Here is a 20,694-nt window from a genome sequence, read left to right as displayed (position 1 = left end):
CAACTCTCTGGGTGAAAAAGTTTTTTTCTCACCTCAGTTTTAAATGGCCTCCCCTTTATTCTAAGTCTGTGGCCGCTGGTTCTGGACTCGCCCAACATTGGGAAAATTTTCCTGCATCTAGCTTGTCCAGTCCATTTATAATTTTATATGTTTCTATAAGATTCCCTCTCATCCTTCTAAACTCCAGTGAATACAAGCCTAGTCTTTTCAATCTTTCCTCATATGACAGTCCCGCCATCACAGGGATCAATCTCGTGAACCTACTGCCTCAATTACAAGGATGTCCTTCCTCAAATTAGGAGAGCAAAACTGTACACAATACTCCAGATGTGGCCTTACCAGGGCCCTATACAACTGCAGAAGAACCTCTTTACTCCTATACTGAAATCCTCTTGTTATGAAGGCCAACATTCCATTAGCTTTCTTCACTGCCTGCTGTTCCTGCACGCCAACTTTCAGTGACTGGTGTACAACGACACCCAGGTCTCGTTGCACCTCCCCCTTACCTAACCTAACACCATTGAGATAATAATTTGCCTCCCTGTTTTTGCCGCCAAAGTGGATAACCTCACATGTATCTATATTATACTGCATCCGCTTTCAACAGTAATTTCTTGTCAATCGCTTCTGCGTTCCCTTTAGTGTTACCCAAGAAGACGCGGCGAATCACACGAAAGTGAACATTATAGATCTTGAGTAAACCAAGTGCGAGAAGAACTCACGAGTCGGGCAGCATTCGTGGAGGGAAATGGACAGACGATGTTTAAGTGCGGGAACATTCTTCTGCCTAATTCCAGAACAATGTATTTTTAAAGACTTCACAAAATCTACTTTATATTTTTGCGCCGTGGAGACGTTAAGAATTAGTAACGTACGCTGACATTATGAAAAAGCACAGAGTTTGCTTGTGTGTTGATGTTTAGGTTAATTTTCTGGTGACACTGAAGGAGAAAACGGCCGAGGACAACCCGTCGCTATCCCTCCCCCGTAACTTTCCGACAAGGTGTGTGTGCCGAGTGGGGAGCGGGGGTGGGGGGTGGGAGGGGGTTCGTGGGGGGAAGGGGGCGGGGGGAGGGGGGATTGGTGGGTGGGGCTGACTTGATCAAGGTGGCTGTGCTGGTAGGAGAGGTGGGTGCGCATTGATGTGGCGGTGGTAGGGAGGGATGTTACAAATAAAAGAGTAAAGATTAGCGAAAGTATTACTTTCAACTGGATAAATCAATGTGTATACCATTGGTTGGTAAGCTACCAGGGCCAATATAAGGTGTTGTTCTAGTTTGTGAGCGTACCCACTCTATCAATTGAAGAGAGGAAGGCCATGGGGAATAGCGTTAAATGGCTGGCAACCTGGAGCCTTAACGGACAAAATGTCTCCTTCATCTTTTCCCACGTCGCTTACCTTTCCGTTTTCTGCTCCTCCAGTTTCTACCGGCCCCGTAACCCTTATCTTTTCGCAATAAGCACGTCGTCCATGCCCGCTCGTACATTTCCTCATATTTCCCGTTTCTTGTTTCCCTACTCTCATTCCACCCATACTGCGGTATATTCACTTCATCCTCGTTTTTCCTTATCTGACGCCCTTTTCACGACATTTCAACTCGGGCCGTTGAGACCATCTGCACCCATCTGCCATTCACCCGTATCCAACTAACACACCTGTCTTTGCCCCCTCCCCAGCTCTCTTTTCCAACTGTTCCCTCCCGATTACATAAGAATGAAGAAGGTTCCGACCTCAATCGTCGTGACCTCACAGTTTACAAGTTCGTTTGTTGTCACGTGTACCGAGGTACAGAGAAAAGCTATTGTTGCGTTCTATCCAGTCAGCAGAAAGACAATACAGAATAACCTCCACCTCTACCCCCACTACATGATTGCCGATATTCATGTAGGAACAGAGTTGTTCCTGCACTTTGTGTATTGGTCAAGATTTTTGCATCTGCAGGTTCTCGCCTGCACTCACATATTAATCCGACATTAAACTTGGTAATTTAGCTTCGGGAAACAGCGCGGAAACAGGCCCTTGAGCCCACCGGGTCTGCTCAGACCAGCGACCCCCGCATATTAACATTATACTACTTGTAGCATAGGTGTGGGAGAAACCCGAAGATATCGGAGAAAACCCACGCGGTCACGGGGAGAACGTACAAACTCCGTGCAGACAGCACCCAAAGTCGGGATCGAACTCGGGTCTCCAGCGCTGCAACCGCTGTAATGCTGCAACTCTACCGCTGCGCCACCTTGCCGCCACTATTGTCCCCCCTTTTACACAATCTCTCCCAGATTATATTCCTCACCTCCACACAGAGGAGGTCAGCATGCAACTCGTTATACTGGAGCTGTGAGGCAGTCGGTCTGCTAGCTGCTCCACTCCGCCTTCTAGACACATTGCGAGAGAATGAAATTAATCCAAGCAGTCATTTTACACAATCCTCTGAAGCATAAACCGCGAACGATGAACATTTAAAATACAAACAAATGGTACTGGAACACTCAGCTTCCCAGGCAGCATCTGTGGCGAAAGAAACAGGGGTAATGGACTTAATGTTTCACGGTGATGACTGAAAACCCGTTGAACATTCACAGAACTTCATGATTATAATTTCTAATTTAACGTAAAACCCATTTCTTAAGTACAGCATTGGGATTAAATAAAATAGTATAAATATGCCTCCATTACATTTATTTGATTGCCTATTTTCACAGACTAGGAGTAGCTTGAAACTCAACCAATATTTATCTAAAATAGTCGAACGTGTTCTTCTTCAGTGGCGTTTGATATCCGGACGCAAATTCGTGGGTGAGATGAAATTTAAAATGGGGAAAATGAGGCGAACGATGTGCAATTGGGCTTATATTTGCGTTATCGCTACGTCCAAACTCCTCTGGAAAATTTCCTCTTCCAGCTTTGTTGAAGGAACGGATAAATGGGTAATCGTAGTGCAGTTAAATACGTCTGCATTTCATTTGGATTTGAATATGAGGAGGCACCGCAATCTACAAGTGTCAGGTTTTTGAACCAGCCCGCACAATTGCAAGTAGCGCCATCATAGATGAGGCCCTTACTCGGGTCTCCTCGATATCCCGCAGCTCCGCACTTGCTCCTCCTCTCCCCAGCGGTAACAGGAACAGAGTCCCTCTAGTCCTCACCTTCCACCCCACCAGCCGTCGCATACAGCACCCAATCCACCGATATTTTCGCCACCTCCAACGGGATCCGGCCACAAGCCACACCTTCCAATCTCCACCCCTTTCCGCTTTCCATACAGACTGTTCCCCCCGCAGCCCCTGGTCAACTCGCCCCTTCCCACCTAAATCACCCCCTCCCCAGGTACTTTCCCCTGCAACCGCAGGAAATGCAACACCTGTCCCTATACCCCCTCCCCCCCGCCCCCGACTCCGTCCAAGGACCCTGACAGCCTTTTCAGATGAGGCAAAGGTTCACTTGCTCTTCCTACAACCTCAAGTACTGTATCCGCTGTTGCAGGTGTGGAATCTTGGAAATCAGCGAGATCAAGCGCAGCCTCGGCGATCGTTTCGATGAACACCTCCGTTCAGTCCGTCGAGATCTACCTGAGCTCCCGGTTACTAAATACTTAAACTCCCGCTCCCATTCGCACACTGACCTTTCTGTCCTGTGTATCCTCCACTGTCAGAGTGAGGCCCAGCGGAAATTGGAGGAACAGCACTTCATATTTCGCTTGGGCAGCTTACACCCCAGCGGTATGAACATTTTCTTCTCTTACTTCAATTAACCCTTGCTTTCCCTTTCACTCCATCGCTCCCCCTTCTCAATTCTCCCACCAGTCTTACTGTCTCCGACCATATTTAATCTCTGCTTTCTTTTTACATTCTCCCAGCTAATAATGACCTATTCTACATGTTCTTTGATCTCCATTCCCTTTGTCCTGTTTTCACACCTTACACGTCCTTATACATGTATCTCCCTCTCCCCTGACAACAGTCTGAAGAAGGGTCTCGACCCGAAACCTCACTCATGTTCCGTCTCTCCAGAGATGCTGCCTGTCACGCTGAGTGACTGCAGCATTTTGTGTCTATCTTCTGCACGATCGTAATCCTACTTCCAAATCAGAGCACAACGATCTCCACCGTTCACGATCACGTACATAGTCTGAAGAATGGATTGGTCCAGAAACGTCACATTTGCTAGTTCTTCAGGGATGCTGCCCGACCCCTCTGTCACTCCAGCATTTGTGTACCATGGACTAGTTCTTTATGCTTGCAGTGCATTGAGAAAGTATTCAGACCCCTTCACCTTTTCCACATTTTGCTACGTTACAGCCTTATTTTAAAATGGATCAAATTCATTTTTTAATCATCAATCTACACACAATACCCTATAATAAAAAAAGCGAAAAGAGTTGTTTAGTAATTTTTGCAAAGTAACTAAAAAGAAATAACTGAAATACCACATTTACATTAGTATTCAGACCCTTTGCTATGACACTCAAAATCGTGCTTATGTTCATCCTGTTTCCATTGATTATCCTTGAGATGTTTCTACAGCTTGATTGGAGTCCACCAGAGGTAAATTAAATTGACTCGACATTATTTGGAAAGGCATACACCTGTCTATAAAAGGTCCCACATTTGACAGTGCATCTCAGAGCAAAAACCAAGCCATCAAGACGAATGAATTGTACGTAGACCTCCGCGACAGGATTGTGTCGAGACACAGATCTGGGTAAGGATGTGAAACAATGTTTGCCGCATTGCAGTTCCCGAAGAGCACAGTGGCCTCCGTCATTCTTAAATGGAAGAACTTTGGAACCACCAGGACTCGTCATAGAGCTGGCCGCCCGGCCAAACTGAGCAATCGGGGGAGAATGGGCTTGGACAATAGACAATGCACAATAGGTGCAGGAGGAGGCCATTCGGCCCTTAGAGCCAGCACCGCCATTCAATGTGATCATGGCTGATCATTCACAATCAGTACCCCGTTCCTGTCTTCTCCCCATACTCCCTCACTCCGCTATCTTTAAGTGCTCTATCCAGCTCTCGCTTGAAAGCATCCAGAGACTTGGCCCCACTGCCTTCTGAGGCAGAGAATTCCACAGATTTACAACTCTCTGACCGGAAAAGTTTTTCCTCATCTCCGTTCTAACTGACCAACCCCTTATTCTTAAACTGTGGGCCCTGGTTGTGGACTCCCCCAACATTGGGAACATGTTTCCTGCCTCTAACGTGTCCAATCCCTTAATAATCTTAAATGTTTCTTTAAGATCCCCTCTCATCCTTCTACGTTCCAGCGTATACAAGCAAAGTCGCTCCAGTTTTTCAACGTACGACAGTCCCGCCATTCCGGGAATTAACCTAGTGAACCTACGCTGCACGCCGTCAATAGCAAAAATGTTCTTCCTCCAATTTGGAGACCAAAACTGCACATAGTACTCCAGGTGCGGTCTCACTAGGGCCCTGTACAACTGCAGAACGACCTCTTTGCTCCTATATACAACTCATCTTGTCATAAAGGCCAACATGCCATTAGCTTTCTTCACTGCCTGCTGTGCCTGCATGCTAACTTTAAATGACAGATGAACAAGGACATCAAGATCTCTTTGCACTTCCCCAATTCCTAACTTGACACCATTCAGATAATAATCTGCCTTAGTGTTCTTACCACCAACATTTATTCACATTAAACTGCATCCGCCATGCATCTGCCCACTCACGCAACCTGTCCAAGTCACCCAGCATCCTTACAGCATCCTCCTCACAGTTCACACTGCCACCCAGCCTTGTGTCGTCCGCAAATTTTCAAATGTTAGTTTTAATCCCGCCATCTAAGTCATTAATGTATATTGTAAATAGCTGCGGTCCCAGCACCGAGCCTTGCGGTACCCCATTAGTCACTGCCTGCCATTCTGGAAGGGACCCGTTAATCCCTACTCTTTGTTTCCTGTCTGCCAACCAATTTTCTATCCATGTTCGCACCCTACCCCTAATACCATGTGCTCTAATCTTGCCCACTAATCTCCTATGTGGGAACTTATCAAAGGCTTTCTGAAAGTCCATGTACACAATATCCACTGGCTCTCCCTTGTCCATTTTCCTAGTTACATCCTCAAAAAATTCCAGAAGATTAGTCAGGTTTGAAGGCTTGACTCTGAGATAGGACGGGATAGGTCTTCGGAGCACACGATGCTGAATAGAGGTGTATAAAGTCATGAGGGGGATTAATTGGCGGAGTGCACAAATTATTGTACCCAGACTAAATTAATCAATAACCAGCATATTCAGATTTAATAGCGGGAAAGATTTAACAGGAACCCGAGCGGTAACCGTATTACACAGACGGCGGGGAATATATTTTGCAAGCTGCCAAAGGAGGTAGTTCACAGGTATTATTAAAAGAAAACCAGTTAAAAGACATTTGGATAGGTACATGGATAGGGGGCGTTTAGAGGGACGTGGACAAAACGCGGCCAGTTTGGACAAGTGTAGTTGAGAAAAGAGAGAGAGAAAAAAATATTGATTTGTCATGAAATAACTAACCATGTTCAAACTGAGATGAAACTGACGTCTGGGTTATCGATGCTTTTGGAAAGTTTGGGGTGAACCTATTTCCAATATGGTTTTGTTCCAGCTCTCACGTTAGATCAACAAAATCCGAACTGATCCTTGGTTTGTCAGCCGGATTTGAATTTTCTAGTTCATCTTGTTTTCCTTAGTAACGCTAGCACTCATCAATTTTAAGAATGCAGTGGATGGTCTTTATTAAGAGATTTGGCAAAGACAAGAGCTCAGGCAGGACACTTTAATCAAGCGGATTTACCATTTTGATCGGATATGCACAATTCTATTAAGCTGACAAAACCTGACTACATTTAATATATTTCAAATCACTTATGCGACTTTAAACTCCTTCAAGTAAACCACTTGTTATTAAGCAAGGAAAATGGTGGATCGAGTTGAAAACGCAGGCACATGTGCACATGTGTCACATGTAGACACATATGTCACATGTAGACACATGTGTCTACTTTAAATGGCAGCATTAATGCATTTCATCAATGGAAAGGCAGACTTTTTACCCATGACGTTAAATCCGCGAAACAGTTCAAAAACAATATTCTAATGATTACGCAACATTAAAATGTCACCAGAGATTTTGCTGGGATATAAATACGACACTATTCAGAAAGCAATTGCCAAGCACATCCATAGCAACATCACGTTAATCGTCGGGTCGCCGCAATGAATCAGCCGTTAATAACACAGATTAAATACGTGTATTATCCTATTCTTGCAATAATCGGTGTTCCTGGTAAGTTATTCCCTCCTTTTTTAAAGCATTGTTACTTTTGGCATTGTCATTGCTATGGACAGATCTCTCTCTCTCTCTCTCTCTCTCTCTCTCTCTCTCTCTCTCTCTCTCTCTCTCTCTCTCTCTCTCTCTCGTCCTCGGATTTCTATCTTCTGTAACTGAAGAGCAACGTAATAATTTTCACTTTATCTAATTGTATGGGAATCAGATAATCCAGCATGTGACGCCTTCGTCCGGTTTGTGGATTTCCATCTGAGTTTCTATCATCTGTTTCATTTTCTATTCCTGTTCGCGAAAGCCAAATTATGGGCATGTTCGCAAATGGAGTTTCCATAAGAGCTGTTCACTGCTGCTCGGACTTGTGGTTTGGCGATGCGATTACCCTGCTTTGGAGATCAGAGCCTCTTCGTTTTGTCGTCCACAAAGTGGCTAATTCGATCCTGTGTTGATGTCTTCAACTGGTCAGGTTTCATCAAGTTTCATGTCGTTAAACTGGACGTTAAATCTATGAATGCAGAATACCCTGTGCAACTTATAATATTAGCAAGGAAAAGGGCGAGATCCTGATAAAAAAGTAGGTTTGTAATTCCTCCTGTTGAACGAATTCATTGAGGGCAGCAATATCGCCGCATTTACTAACATGGGTAGCACAAATATTGGACAGGACTTATGTGTTGCTTAACATTCAACGTTATCCTCCCGATGAGCTAGTTGTGGCTGCTTCTGAATGCTGCCCGTGCAAGGGTCAACGATGACGTCCACCGAACAGAGAGGCTTGGATGGTTTGGCGTTGCAGGAAAATATTTTCAACAAGAATAAAAATATAAAACTTCCGATCGTTCACAACATTCAGTCATATTGTTAAGACACTCTGGGTTGAACGTATATACTTACCGCGTGTATTACTTTAGTATAGCGGGGGCTTGGTTTACTTTCATTCTCACACTTGCTGTTGACATATCTTTCTCTCTCTCTCTCCTCTCTCTCTCTCTCTCTCTCTCTCTCTCTCTCTCTCTCTCTCTCTCTCTCTCTCTCTCTCTCTTCTCTCTCTCTCTCTCTCTATCTCTCTCTCTCTCTTTCTCTCTCTCTCTCTCTCTCTCTCTCTCTCTCTCTCTCTCCTCTCTCTCTCTCTCTCTCTCTCTCTCTCTCTCTCTCTCTCTCTCTCTCTCTCTCTCCCCCTCTCTCTCACTCACTTTCTACTGTGTATTATTTCACTACTGAACCCACTCTTGAGCCAGCAGAGAGCAATTAAATGTTGAGGTAAAAATCAGGATTTGAAATGTAACCATCCCATGAGCTTTACGCCTGCCACTGAATTGAGAGCAGCACAATTTCTGCACGTTTAACGTCTCATCGCAAGGGTAACTCGCCACGACGAAGCTAATACGGCAAATATCCAAACGCTCCCCTCCAAGGCACGTATTTCCATTCTTAGGTAAGGAGACCAAAACTAGTTTGTGCTCTGGGCGTTGTCCCAACAAGTCCCTATACAATTCAATAAGACTACGTTTCTGCTCTGATTAAAGTCGTAATAGAGGCTAACAATTTGCTATGATTCTTTGTGAAAAAGGAATATGCCATTTAACCCAAAAGTCCCAACGTGGTCCTCAGAACAATCAAACAATCTATCGTTTGTAGATGCAAACAAATATAAAATATTGTGGAGAGCATTCTCCTATTCCATGGATTTGCTATGAAACGCGGGAAAGTTACGAAATTTGTATATGATATCTTGACTATAAGTAGTATCCGACATTATACTTTAATAATCTACACATCGCTAATTAGGAATTCGGAGGATGAAACGGCAGCAAATGGAGTTTGGACTGGCTCGTCAAAAGAACCTTCTCGCGGTTTAATCAGAGCAACACAATTATAACTGACTTTATTGAAATATAATTATTGGGCATATGGAAGTTCGTAGTTGTCCATCTTACTTAAACATCTGCACTTTGAACATCTGTTGTGAGAAACGAGGAAGTGGATCTGAAAATAAAACATTTTTCATACTTAGTTTTTTATTCTGCAAGTTCGAAGCAAAATTATTTGAGTGAAGTTAATACAAATTGCGGCAACGAGATTGGCTGTTGTTGTTCACAGATGAAAGGGAATTGTTAATTTCTTTTATTTTACCTTCTCGTTTTCAGCTAACATAATGACAATATACATCCTGTCGTGTGGAAAGTGTGGCCTTTCTAGATGCATCACGCGATATCTCGTGTGGATGGCAGCAGCTGACCTTATGGTTTTAATATTTGAAGCTATTCTTTATGAAATAAAAGAGGCATATTTTCCACATTCATTCCTTAATTACACTCCTATTTGTAGCCTTAACCTGGCCCTGCTTTATTTTTCTATTGATTGTTCCGTTTGGCTGACTGTCACTTTCACATTTGATCGACATATTGCTATATGTTCTCAGAATCTGCGAACAAGATACTGCACTCCAAAGATTGCATCAAGAGTTATAATAACAGTTTGTTGTTTGAGCATTTTACAAAATATTCCAGTCTACTTTATATATGATCCGCGTGAAATAATTGACAATGTACCGTGGTCCTGTTTTGTAAAAGCAAGCTTCTACACCTCACCGTTTTGGGCTGCATACTTATGGTTCGAAACCGTCTTAACACCATTCGCACCATTTGCGTTGATTCTCCTGCTCAATTCATTGACCATTAAACAAATCATCATGGCCAATAGAGTGAGGAGCAAACTCCGAGGAAAGAACAGTGAGAAGCTCCAGACTGACCAAGAGGTGGAGGACCGAAGGAAATCAATCATTCTACTGGCCGCAATATCTGGGAATTTTCTTCTGTTATGGGTGGTAATCTTTGCCTGCTTCATATGTGTACAGTTTACAGACACTCAGTTTATGGAAAGCGATTACAATGACTCTTTTACCGTTGCCGAAAAATTTGGATATATGTTAAGATGTTTAAGTACTTGCACAAACACTTTCATTTACGCGGTGTCCCAGAGAAAGTTCAGAGACGAAATAAAGAATGTGATCAAACGTCCTGTTGCATTCCTGGGCCACATATTGAAATAAAATATTTGTTCTGTAATGCTGCATACATTATAGCTATAACTATTGTAGTTGATTTCAGAAGCAGAAAGAGAAATCTGCAGAAATTATTTCGTGGAGCTTACTATCGAATTCTAAAAGCATCTTCGTGTTTCTAACGTTTAATCATATTGGATGCCACACAATATTTCGCACTTGAAATAAATAAAAAATGAGACCAGTATATCTGTTGCTTCGAAGCGTGAAACGCAACGCCACTTCAACATTCTTCAAAAGGACAGTAGAAATTCTCCTGTAAGCACCGTATATCGCCCGCTTTGTTCGACTAATTGTACTGGAGCTTGGTTTATTGCATAGCTGTGTAGCATTAACTTTTTAATCATATGGCATTACGTCCATTTCCAAACAATGCCAGTAACTTGGTGCATGTTTCTGTCATTGTAAAACATTTTAAATTCAATTATAAAGAATCATAACTACTTTTTAAGCATGGAAATAAAACAATAGTTGTAAATATACGGTGTGGACCTATTTAAGAAGGGCTGCACAAAAAACCTTGCGAACTGTAGATCAGCGAACCTAATATATGCGGTCAGCAAGTTACTAGCGGGGAATCTGAAGTATAAGGTATATGGATAGGGGGGTTATTAGGAGCTGTCACTATTCTTTTGTACGTGGGAGATTGTATCGTTAGAATTTGATTGAGTTTTTGGAAGACGTACTCCAGCAAGTAAAACATCCTTACACACAAGCCTCCAGCGAGAGAAAAAAACAACCTTACACACCACTGTCTGCTTCCTTCGCTGAAGCCAAATCTTTATTCTGTCAACCAGCTAACCCTGGTGCACATGCGCTCTAAGCTTCCAGAGCAACCTACTGTGCGGATCGTAATCAAAGGTCCTGCTTAAGTTTATATGGACAACGTCTACGGCCTTTCCCTCGTTAACCGTTTGAATAAATATTTAGCTTCAGCGAAGGAAGCAGACAGTGGTGTGTAAGGTTGTTTTTTTCTCTCGCTGGAGGCTTGTGAATAGTGGTGTTTCTCGGGAGATCTGTTACCCTTATTTGGGAAGGATATATTAAACCTGCAAGTGTAGGAAAATAACTGCAGATGCTGGTACAAATCGAAGGTATCACAAAATGCTGGAGTACCAAGTCCGTTGTTATATGTCGATGGTCTTCGCATTTTTTAGTGGCAATGGTGCACATTGTAGTAAAACCAGAAACATATTTGAGAGGTGACAATAGACAATAGACAATAGACAATAGGTGCAGGAGTAGGCCATTCAGCCCTTCGAGCCAGCACCGCCATTCAATGCGATCATGGCTGATCACTATCAATCAGTACCCCGTTCCTGCCTTCTCCCCATACCCCCTCACTCCGCTATCCTTAAGAGCTCTATCCAGCTCTCTCTTGAAAGCATCCAACGAACTGGCCTCCACTGCCTTCTGAGGCAGAGAATTCCACACCTTCACCACCCTCTGACTGAAAAAGTTCTTCCTCATCTCCGTTCTAAATGGCCTACCCCTTATTCTCAAACTGTGGCCCCTTGTTCTGGACTCCCCCAACATTGGGAACATGTTATCTGCCTCTAATGTGTCCAATCCCCTAATTATCTTATATGTTTCAATAAGATCCCCCCTCATCCTTCTAAATTCCAGTGTATACAAGCCCAATCGCTCCAGCCTTTCAACATACGACAGTCCCGCCATTCCGGGAATTAATCTAGTGAACCTACGCTGCACGCCCTCCATAGCAAGAATATCCTTCCTCAAATTTGGAGACCAAAACTGCACACAGTACTCCAGGTGCGGTCTCACCAGGGCCCGGTACAACTGTAGAAGGACCTCTTTGCTCCTATACTCAACTCCTCTTGTTACGAAGGCCAACATTCCATTGGCTTTCTTCACTGCCTGCTGAACCTGCATGCTTCCTTTCATTGACTGATGCACTAGGACACCCAGATCTCGTTGAACTCCCCCTCCTCCTAACTTGACACCATTCAGATAATAATCTGCCATTCAGGTGAGAGAGCATATGTAGGCAATGCAACTGAGTCAGTGCTTCGTCAGGGCTAGGGAAAACGAATGGCTATGCAGAATAGAACGGGTAAGCACGTGATTAGGCACAGACGAAGTCAGGCTCTAAACACGCGCGATGGATGTGTTAGCTGAGAAAATGTGGTGAAATGTTAACAATCACTGTTGATATATTTGGAGGAAATGCGAATGGAAAGACACGGATGGAGAAGTTCAAATTCATATGTTATAGGAGCAGAATTAGGCTATTCGGCCCATCGTCTGCTCTGATCTATCCTTCCCTCAACTCCATTCTCCTGCCTCCTCCCCATTGTCCCTGACACCCTTACTGTTCAAGAATCTACCCATCTTCGACTTCAATATCAATAGACTTGGCCTTCACAGCATTATGTGGCAAGGCATTCCACAGATTCACTACCCTCTGACTCAAGAAAATCCTCCTCGTCTCCTTTTTAATGGTACGAGCTTTTACTCTGAGGCTATGACCTCTGATCACAGACACCCACCTGTGGAAATATCCTCTCCGCGTTCACTCTAACCAGGCCTTTCACTATTCGGTAGTCCGTTAAGTTTCAATTAGGTTCCCCTTCATCCTTCTGAACTATAGACCCAGTGCGGTCAAACGTTCATCATACGTTAACCCAATTATTCCTTGGATCGTTTTCGTAAACCTCCTCTGGATCCCCTCCAACGTTAGATATTAAGCCCCGTCATATTTCCTGTATCCAGATCACAGTTTCATTTCTTGACGCTGGAGGTGGCGCATACTCGAGAATGAAGGGGACCTTAACAGAAGTCAGGAGACCAAGCACCAGTTTTTATTGGTAGGTCAACGGTGGATAAAGTTAGTAGCTTCAATTTCCTTCCTCTGATATGCTCCTCAAAACTGCAAACAATGATCCAAATGTGATTTGACCTAAGAAAGCATCCCTGCTTTTTATCTTCTAGTCCTCTCTAAATAAATGCTACCATTACATTTGCCTTCCTTACTCTGGATTCGACTTGCAAATTAACCTTTGTCCAGACTGCACCAACACCCCCCAAGCTCCTTTGTACCTCCTATTTCTGAATTCTCTGCGCATTCAGAAAAAACTATGTCTGCCTTTATTGCCACTACCGAAGTGCATGACCCTACACTCTGCTACGTGGTATTCCATTTGTCAAGTCATTGTCCACGCTTCCAATCTGTCCAAGTCCTTCTGCAGAGTCCCTGCTTCCTCTACACCGTCTGCCCGCCACCTCGACAATATCATTGATAGACAACTTGAAGATTAGGGCACCAGCAGCGACCAGTGGCAGCCAACCAGAAAAAGCCTCCTTTATTGCCACTCTTCTTTCTGCCAACCAGCAAATTAGCTATCTATGCTAGTATCTTCCCTCTGATTCCATGGGCTCTCATCTTCTTTAGTAGCCGTTGGAGAATGGTGTGAATGATAGTAGCTGTCTACTGCGTCTCGACGTTTGACGCAATTGTGCTGGAGATTAAAGACATTATTGTTCCACACTCATTTACCAATTACACTCCGTAGATTCTTCATCTCGTACTGCTTTACATTTCGTTTGCTTGCTCTGCGTGGCTAACGGTGGCTTTCACGTTTGATTGGTTTGTTGCCATTTGTTAACAAACATTGCAAACAAAGTACTGCACGACACATTTTAAGGTTACCAGTGAATTGATTGCGTGATCGCCATTGGCTAATTCAGCAGCACATTAAAATAAGGCAAATCATGACGGAGCGTCCGTGTTGGTGAGAGAGTCTGTGTGTAGGTGAAATGTGCATGGGGTATGCGTCTGGAGTCTTCGGCGAAGAGATTGAGGCAAGGAGGATAATGCCGCGGAGCACAGAAGAATACGGTAGAATCTGCTCTTGTAATGTTCAGAGAAGCACTAAACTGCTGCATGCATCAGCTGACAAACGACAGTCTTCGCTCTATAACTAGTTATAGGCATATGTAAAGACACGTTGTCTATTCTGGATCATATAAATCACGTCAAATCTCACATGTTGTTGGCACAGAAGGCTGTGTCATAGAGTCATAGAGTCATAGAGTGATACAGCTCGGAAACAGGCCCTTTGGCGCAACTTGCCCACACCGGACCACATGCCCAGCTGCACTGGTCCCACCTGCCCGCGTTGGCTTCCATCCCTCCTAACATGCCCTGTTCATTTACTAGTCGAAAAGTTTCTTAAACTTTGGGATAGTCCCTGCCTCAACTACCTCCTCTGGTAGCTTATTCCATACCCCCACCGCCGTTTGTGCGAAAAAGTTACCTCTCAGATTCCTGTTAAACCTAATCCCATTCCGCTTAAACCTATGTCCTCTAGTCCACTATTCACATACTCGAGACAAGAGATTCTGTGATCCGTCAGAAGGTCAGAAAATGTCCAATGATCGTCTGACACGTAAGAGCGGAGAATTGCTTACACAATATATCTAATAGACAATAGACAATAGACAATAGGTGCAGGAGTAGGCCATTCAGTCCTTCGAGCCAGCACCGCCATTCAATGCGATCATGGCTGATCACTCCCAATCAGTACCCCGTTCCTGCCTTCTCCCCATACCCCCTCACTCCGCTATCCTTAAGAGCTCTATCCAGCTCTCTCTTGAAAGCATCCAATGAACTGGCCTACACTGCCTTCTGAGGCAGAGAATTCCACACCTTCACCACTCTCTGACTGAAAAAGTTCTTCCTCATCTCCGTTCTAAATGGCCTACCGCTTATTCTTAAACTGTGGCCCCTTGTTCTGGACTCCCCCAACATTGGGAACATGTTTCCTGCCTCTAATGTGTCCAATCCCCTGATTATCTTATATGTTTCAATAAGATCCCCCCTCATCCTTCTAAATTCCAGTGTATACAAGCCCAATCGCTCCAGCCTTTCAACATACGACAGTCCCGCCATTCCGGGAATTAACCTAGTGAACCTACGATGCACGCCCTCCATAGCAATAATATCCTTCCTCAAATTTGGAGACCAAAACTGCACACAGTACTCCAGGTGCGGTCTCACCAGGGCCCGGAACAACTGTAGAAGGACCTCTTTGCTCCTATACTCAACTCCTCTTGTTATGAAGGCCAACATTCCATTGGCTTTCTTCACTGCCTGCTGTACCTGCATGCTTCCTTTCATTGACTGATGCACTAGGACACCCAGATCTCGTTGAACGGTAGCGCAGCGGTAGAGTTGCTGCGTTACAGCGAATGCAGCGCCGGAGACTCAGGTTCGATCCTGACTACCGGTGCTGCACTGTAAGGAGTTTGTACGTTCTCTCCCGTGACCTGCGTGGGTTTTCTCCGAGATCTTCGGTTTCCTCCCACACTCCAAAGACGTACAGGTATGTAGGTTAATTGGCTGGGTAAATGTAAAAATTGTCCCTAGTGGGTGTAGGATAGTGTTAATGTACGGGGATCGCTGGGCGGCACGGACTTGGTGGGCCGAAAAGGCCTGTTTCCGGCTGTATATATATGATGATGATGAACTCCCCCTCCTCCTAACTTGACACCATTCAGATAATAATCTGCCTTTCTATTCTTACTTCCAAAGTGAATAACCTCACACTTATCTACATTAAACTGCATCTGCCATGTATCCGCCCACTCACACAACCTGTCCAAGTCAACCTGCAGCCTTATTGCATCTTCCTCACAATTCACACTACCCCCCAGCTTAGTATCATCTGCAAATTTGCTAATGGTACTTTTAATCCCTTCGTCTAAGTCATTAATGTATATCGTAAATAGCTGGGGTCCCAGCACCGAACCTTGCGGTACCCCACTGGTCACTGCCTCCCATTCCGAAAGGGACCCATTTATCCCCACTCTTTGCTTTCTGTCTGCAAACCAATTTTCTATCCATGTCAGTAACCTACCCCCAATACCATGTGCCCTAATTTTGCCCACTAATCTCCTATGTGGGACCTTGTCGAAGGCTTTCTGAAAGTCGAGGTACACCACATCCACTGACTCTCCCCTGTCAATTTTCCTAGTTACACCCTCAAAAAATTCCAGTAGATTTGTCAAGCATGATTTCCCCTTCGTAAATCCATGCTGACTCGGAATGATCCCGTTACTGCTATCCAAATGCTCAGCAATTTCGTCTTTTATAATTGACTCCAGCATCTTCCCCACCACCGATGTCAGACTAACTGGTCTATAATTACCCGTTTTCTCTCTCCCTCCTTTCTTAAAAAGTGGGATAACATTTGCTATCCTCCAATCCACAGGAACTGATCCTGAATCTATAGAACATTGAAAAATGATCTCCAATGCTTCCACTATTTCTAGAGCCACCTCCTTAAGTACCATGGGATGCAGACCATCAGGCCCTGGGGATTTATCAGCCTTCAGTCCCATCAGTCTACCCAAAACCATTTCCTGCCTAATGTGGATTTCCTTCAGTTCCTCCATCACCCTAGGTTCTCCGGCCCCTAGAACATTTGGGAGATTGTGTGTATCTTCCTCAGTGAAGACAGATCCGTTGAATTCGAAACTCCCACTATCATAATAGATTTCCTCTATGAATCCCACTGGAGACGTTACACTCTATCTTAATAACACCATTCAGCAATCGTAGCCTGTTTCGTCCATCTGTTTGAGTAGACAAACTGTCCTTTGCGACGCTATCTTCAGAAAGTCGTCCAATGATTGTGTACAAGAATATGCAGTTTCCCGACACAAACTCCTACACAACACGTAACGTGGTTTCTGAATGCCTCCATTACATTTATTTGATTGCCTATTTTCACAGACTAGGAGTAGCTTGAAACTCAACCAATATTTATCTAAAATAGTCGAACGTGTTCTTCTTCAGTGGCGTTTGATATCCGGACGCAAATTCGTGGGTGAGATGAAATTTAAAATGGGGAAAATGAGGCGAACGATGTGCAATTGGGCTTATATTTGCGTTATCACTACGTCCAAACTCCTCTGGAAAATTTCCTCTTCCAGCTTTGTTGAAGGAACGGATAAATGGGTAATCGTAGTGCAGTCAAATACGTCTGCATTTCATTTGGATTTGAATATGAGGAGGCACCGCAATCTACAAGTGTCAGGTTTTTGAACCAGCCCGCACAATTGCAAGTAGCGCCATCATAGATGAGGCCCTTACTCGGGTCTCCTCGATATCCCGCAGCTCCGCACTTGCTCCTCCTCTCCCCAGCGGTAACAGGAACAGAGTCCCTCTAGTCCTCACCTTCCACCCCACCAGCCGTCGCATACAGCACCCAATCCACCGATATTTTCGCCACCTCCAACGGGATCCGGCCACAAGCCACACCTTCCCATCTCCACCCCTTTCCGCTTTCCGTACAGACTGTTCCCCCCGCAGCCCCTGGTCAACTCGCCCCTTCCCACCTAAATCACCCCCTCCCCAGGTACTTTCCCCTGCAACCGCAGGAAATGCAACACCTGTCCCTATACCCCCCTCCCCCCCGCCCCCGACTCCGTCCAAGGACCCTGACAGCCTTTTCAGATGAGGCAAAGGTTCACTTGCTCCTCCTACAACCTCAAGTACTGTATCCGCTGTTGCAGGTGTGGAATCTTGGAAATCAGCGAGATCAAGCGCAGCCTCGGCGATCGTTTCGATGAACACCTCCGTTCAGTCCGTCGAGACCTACCTGAGCTCCCGGTTACTAAATACTTAAACTCCCGCTCCCATTCGCACACTGACCTTTCTGTCCTGTGTATCCTCCACTGTCAGAGTGAGGCCCAGTGGAAATTGGAGGAACAGCACTTCATATTTCGCTTGGGCAGCTTACACCCCAGCGGTATGAACATTTTCTTCTCTTACTTCAATTAACCCTTGCTTTCCCTTTCACTCCATCGCTCCCCCTTCTCAATTCTCCCACCAGTCTTACTGTCTCCGACCATATTTAATCTCTGCTTTCTTTTTACATTCTCCCAGCTAATAATGACCTATTCTACATGTTCTTTGATCTCCATTCCCTTTGTCCTGTTTTCACACCTTACACGTCCTTATACATGTATCTCCCTCTCCCCTGACAACAGTCTGAAGAAGGGTCTCGACCCGAAACCTCACTCATGTTCCGTCTCTCCAGAGATGCTGCCTGTCACGCTGAGTGACTGCAGCATTTTGTGTCTATCTTCTGCACGATCGTAATCCTACTTCCAAATCAGAGCACAACGATCTCCACCGTTCACGATCACGTACATAGTCTGAAGAATGGATTGGTCCAGAAACGTCACATTTGCTAGTTCTTCAGGGATGCTGCCCGACCCCTCTGTCACTCCAGCATTTGTGTACCATGGACTAGTTCTTTCTGCTTGCAGTGCATTGAGAAAGTATTCAGACCCCTTCACCTTTTCCACATTTTGCTACGTTACAGCCTTATTTTAAAATGGATCAAATTCATTTTTTTAATCGTCAATCTACACACAATACCCTATAATAAAAAAAGCGAAAAGAGTTGTTTAGTAATTTTTGCAAAGTAACTAAAAAGAAATAACTGAAATACCACATTTACATTAGTATTCAGACCCTTTGCTATGACACTCAAAATCGTGCTTATGTTCATCCTGTTTCCATTGATTATCCTTGAGATGTTTCTACAGCTTGATTGGAGTCCACCAGAGGTAAATTAAATTGACTCGACATTATTTGGAAAGGCATACACCTGTCTATAAAAGGTCCCACATTTGACAGTGCATCTCAGAGCAAAAACCAAGCCATCAAGACGAATGAATTATACGTAGACCTCCGCGACAGGATTGTGTCGAGACACAGATCTGGGGAAGGATGGGAAACAATGTTTGCCGCATTGCAGTTCCCGAAGAGCACAGTGGCCTCCGTCATTCTTAAATGGAAGAACGTTGGAACCACCAGGACTCGTCATAGAGCTGGCCGCACGGCCAAACTGAGCAATCGGGGGAGAATGGGCTTGGACAATAGACAATGCACAATAGGTGCAGGGGTAGGCCATTCGGCCCTTAGAGCCAGCACAGCCATTCAATGTGATCATGGCTGATCATTCACAATCAGTACCCCGTTCCTGTCTTCTCCCCATACTCCCTCACTCCGCTATCTTTAAGTGCTCTATCCAGCTCTCGCTTGAAAGCATCCAGAGACTTGGCCCCACTGCCTTCTGAGGCAGAGAATTCCACAGATTTACAACTCTCTGACCGGAAAAGTTTTTCCTCATCTCCGTTCTAACTGACCAACCCATTATTCTTAAACTGTGGGCCCTGGTTGTGGACTCCCCCAACATTGGGAACATGTTTCCTGCCTCTAACGTGTCCAATCCCTTAATAATCTTAAATGTTTCTTTAAGATCCCCTCTCATCCTTCTACGTTCCAGCGTATACAAGCAAAGTCGCTCCAGTTTTTCAACGTACGACAGTCCCGCCATTCCGGGAATTAACCTAGTGAACCTACGCTGCACGCCGTCAATAGCAAAAATGTTCTTCCTCCAATTTGGAGACCAAAACTGCACATAGTACTCCAGGTGCGGTCTCACTAGGGCCCTGTACAACTGCAGAACGACCTCTTTGCTCCTATATACAACTCATCTTGTCATAAAGGCCAACATGCCATTAGCTTTCTTCACTGCCTGCTGTGCCTCCATGCTAACTTTAAATGACAGATGAACAAGGACATCAAGATCTCTTTGCACTTCCCCAATTCCTAACTTGACACCATTCAGATAATAATCTGCCTTAGTGTTCTTACCACCAACATTTATTCACATTAAACTGCATCCGCCATGCATCTGCCCACTCACGCAACCTGTCCAAGTCACCCAGCATCCTTACAGCATCCTCCTCACAGTTCACACTGCCACCCAGCATTGTGTCGTCCGCAAATTTTCAAATGTTAGTTTTAATCCCGCCATCTAAGTCATTAATGTATATTGTAAATAGCTGCGGTCCCAGCACCGAGCCTTGCGGTACCCCATTAGTCACTGCCTGCCATTCTGGAAGGGACCCGTTAATCCCTACTCTTTGTTTCCTGTCTGCCAACCAATTTTCTATCCATGTTCGCACCTTACCCCTAATACCATGTGCTCTAATCTTGCCCACTAATCTCCTATGTGGGAACTTATCAAAGGCTTTCTGAAAGTCCATGTACACAATATCCACTGGCTCTCCCTTGTCCATTTTCCTAGTTACATCCTCAAAAAATTCCAGAAGATTAGTCAGGTTTGAAGGCTTGACTCTGAGATAGGACGGGATAGGTCTTCGGAGCACACGATGCTGAATAGAGGTGTATAAAGTCATGAGGGGATTAATTGGCGGAGTGCACAAATTATTGTACCCAGACTAAATTAATCAATAACCAGCATATTCAGATTTAATAGCGGGAAAGATTTAACAGGAACCC

At 44.6% G+C, this 20,694-nt stretch overlaps 1 protein-coding gene across 1 annotated transcript; it reads left to right on the top strand.

Moving 5' to 3' along the window:
• The first annotated feature begins 7,657 nt into the window (after positions 1 to 7,657).
• Positions 7,658 to 10,337, top strand: LOC144602958 (putative G-protein coupled receptor 139). The gene is made up of 2 exons (XM_078416081.1): positions 7,658 to 7,810; positions 9,393 to 10,337. Exons 1-2 carry the CDS (start codon positions 7,658 to 7,660, stop codon positions 10,335 to 10,337), a joined length of 1,098 nt encoding a protein of 365 aa, XP_078272207.1.
• Positions 10,338 to 20,694: the final 10,357 nt, after the last annotated feature.

This window comes from Rhinoraja longicauda, chromosome 19 (assembly GCF_053455715.1).
Source record: "Rhinoraja longicauda isolate Sanriku21f chromosome 19, sRhiLon1.1, whole genome shotgun sequence".
NCBI classification, from domain to species: Eukaryota; Metazoa; Chordata; class Chondrichthyes; order Rajiformes; family Arhynchobatidae; genus Rhinoraja; species Rhinoraja longicauda.
The sequence above is the reverse complement of the archived record's forward strand: the minus strand, read 5'-3'. Positions and strand labels throughout refer to the sequence as shown.

Excerpts from the sequence above, each read along its gene's own strand:
- LOC144602958 (XM_078416081.1), top strand. The coding sequence starts at position 7,658 with ATGCGATTACCCTGCTTTGGAGATCAGAGCCTCTTCGTTTTGTCGTCC. Across the intron at positions 7,811-9,392 it reads CTATGAATGCAGAATACCCT|GGAATTGTTAATTTCTTTTA; the intron begins GTGCAACTTATA and ends CACAGATGAAAG.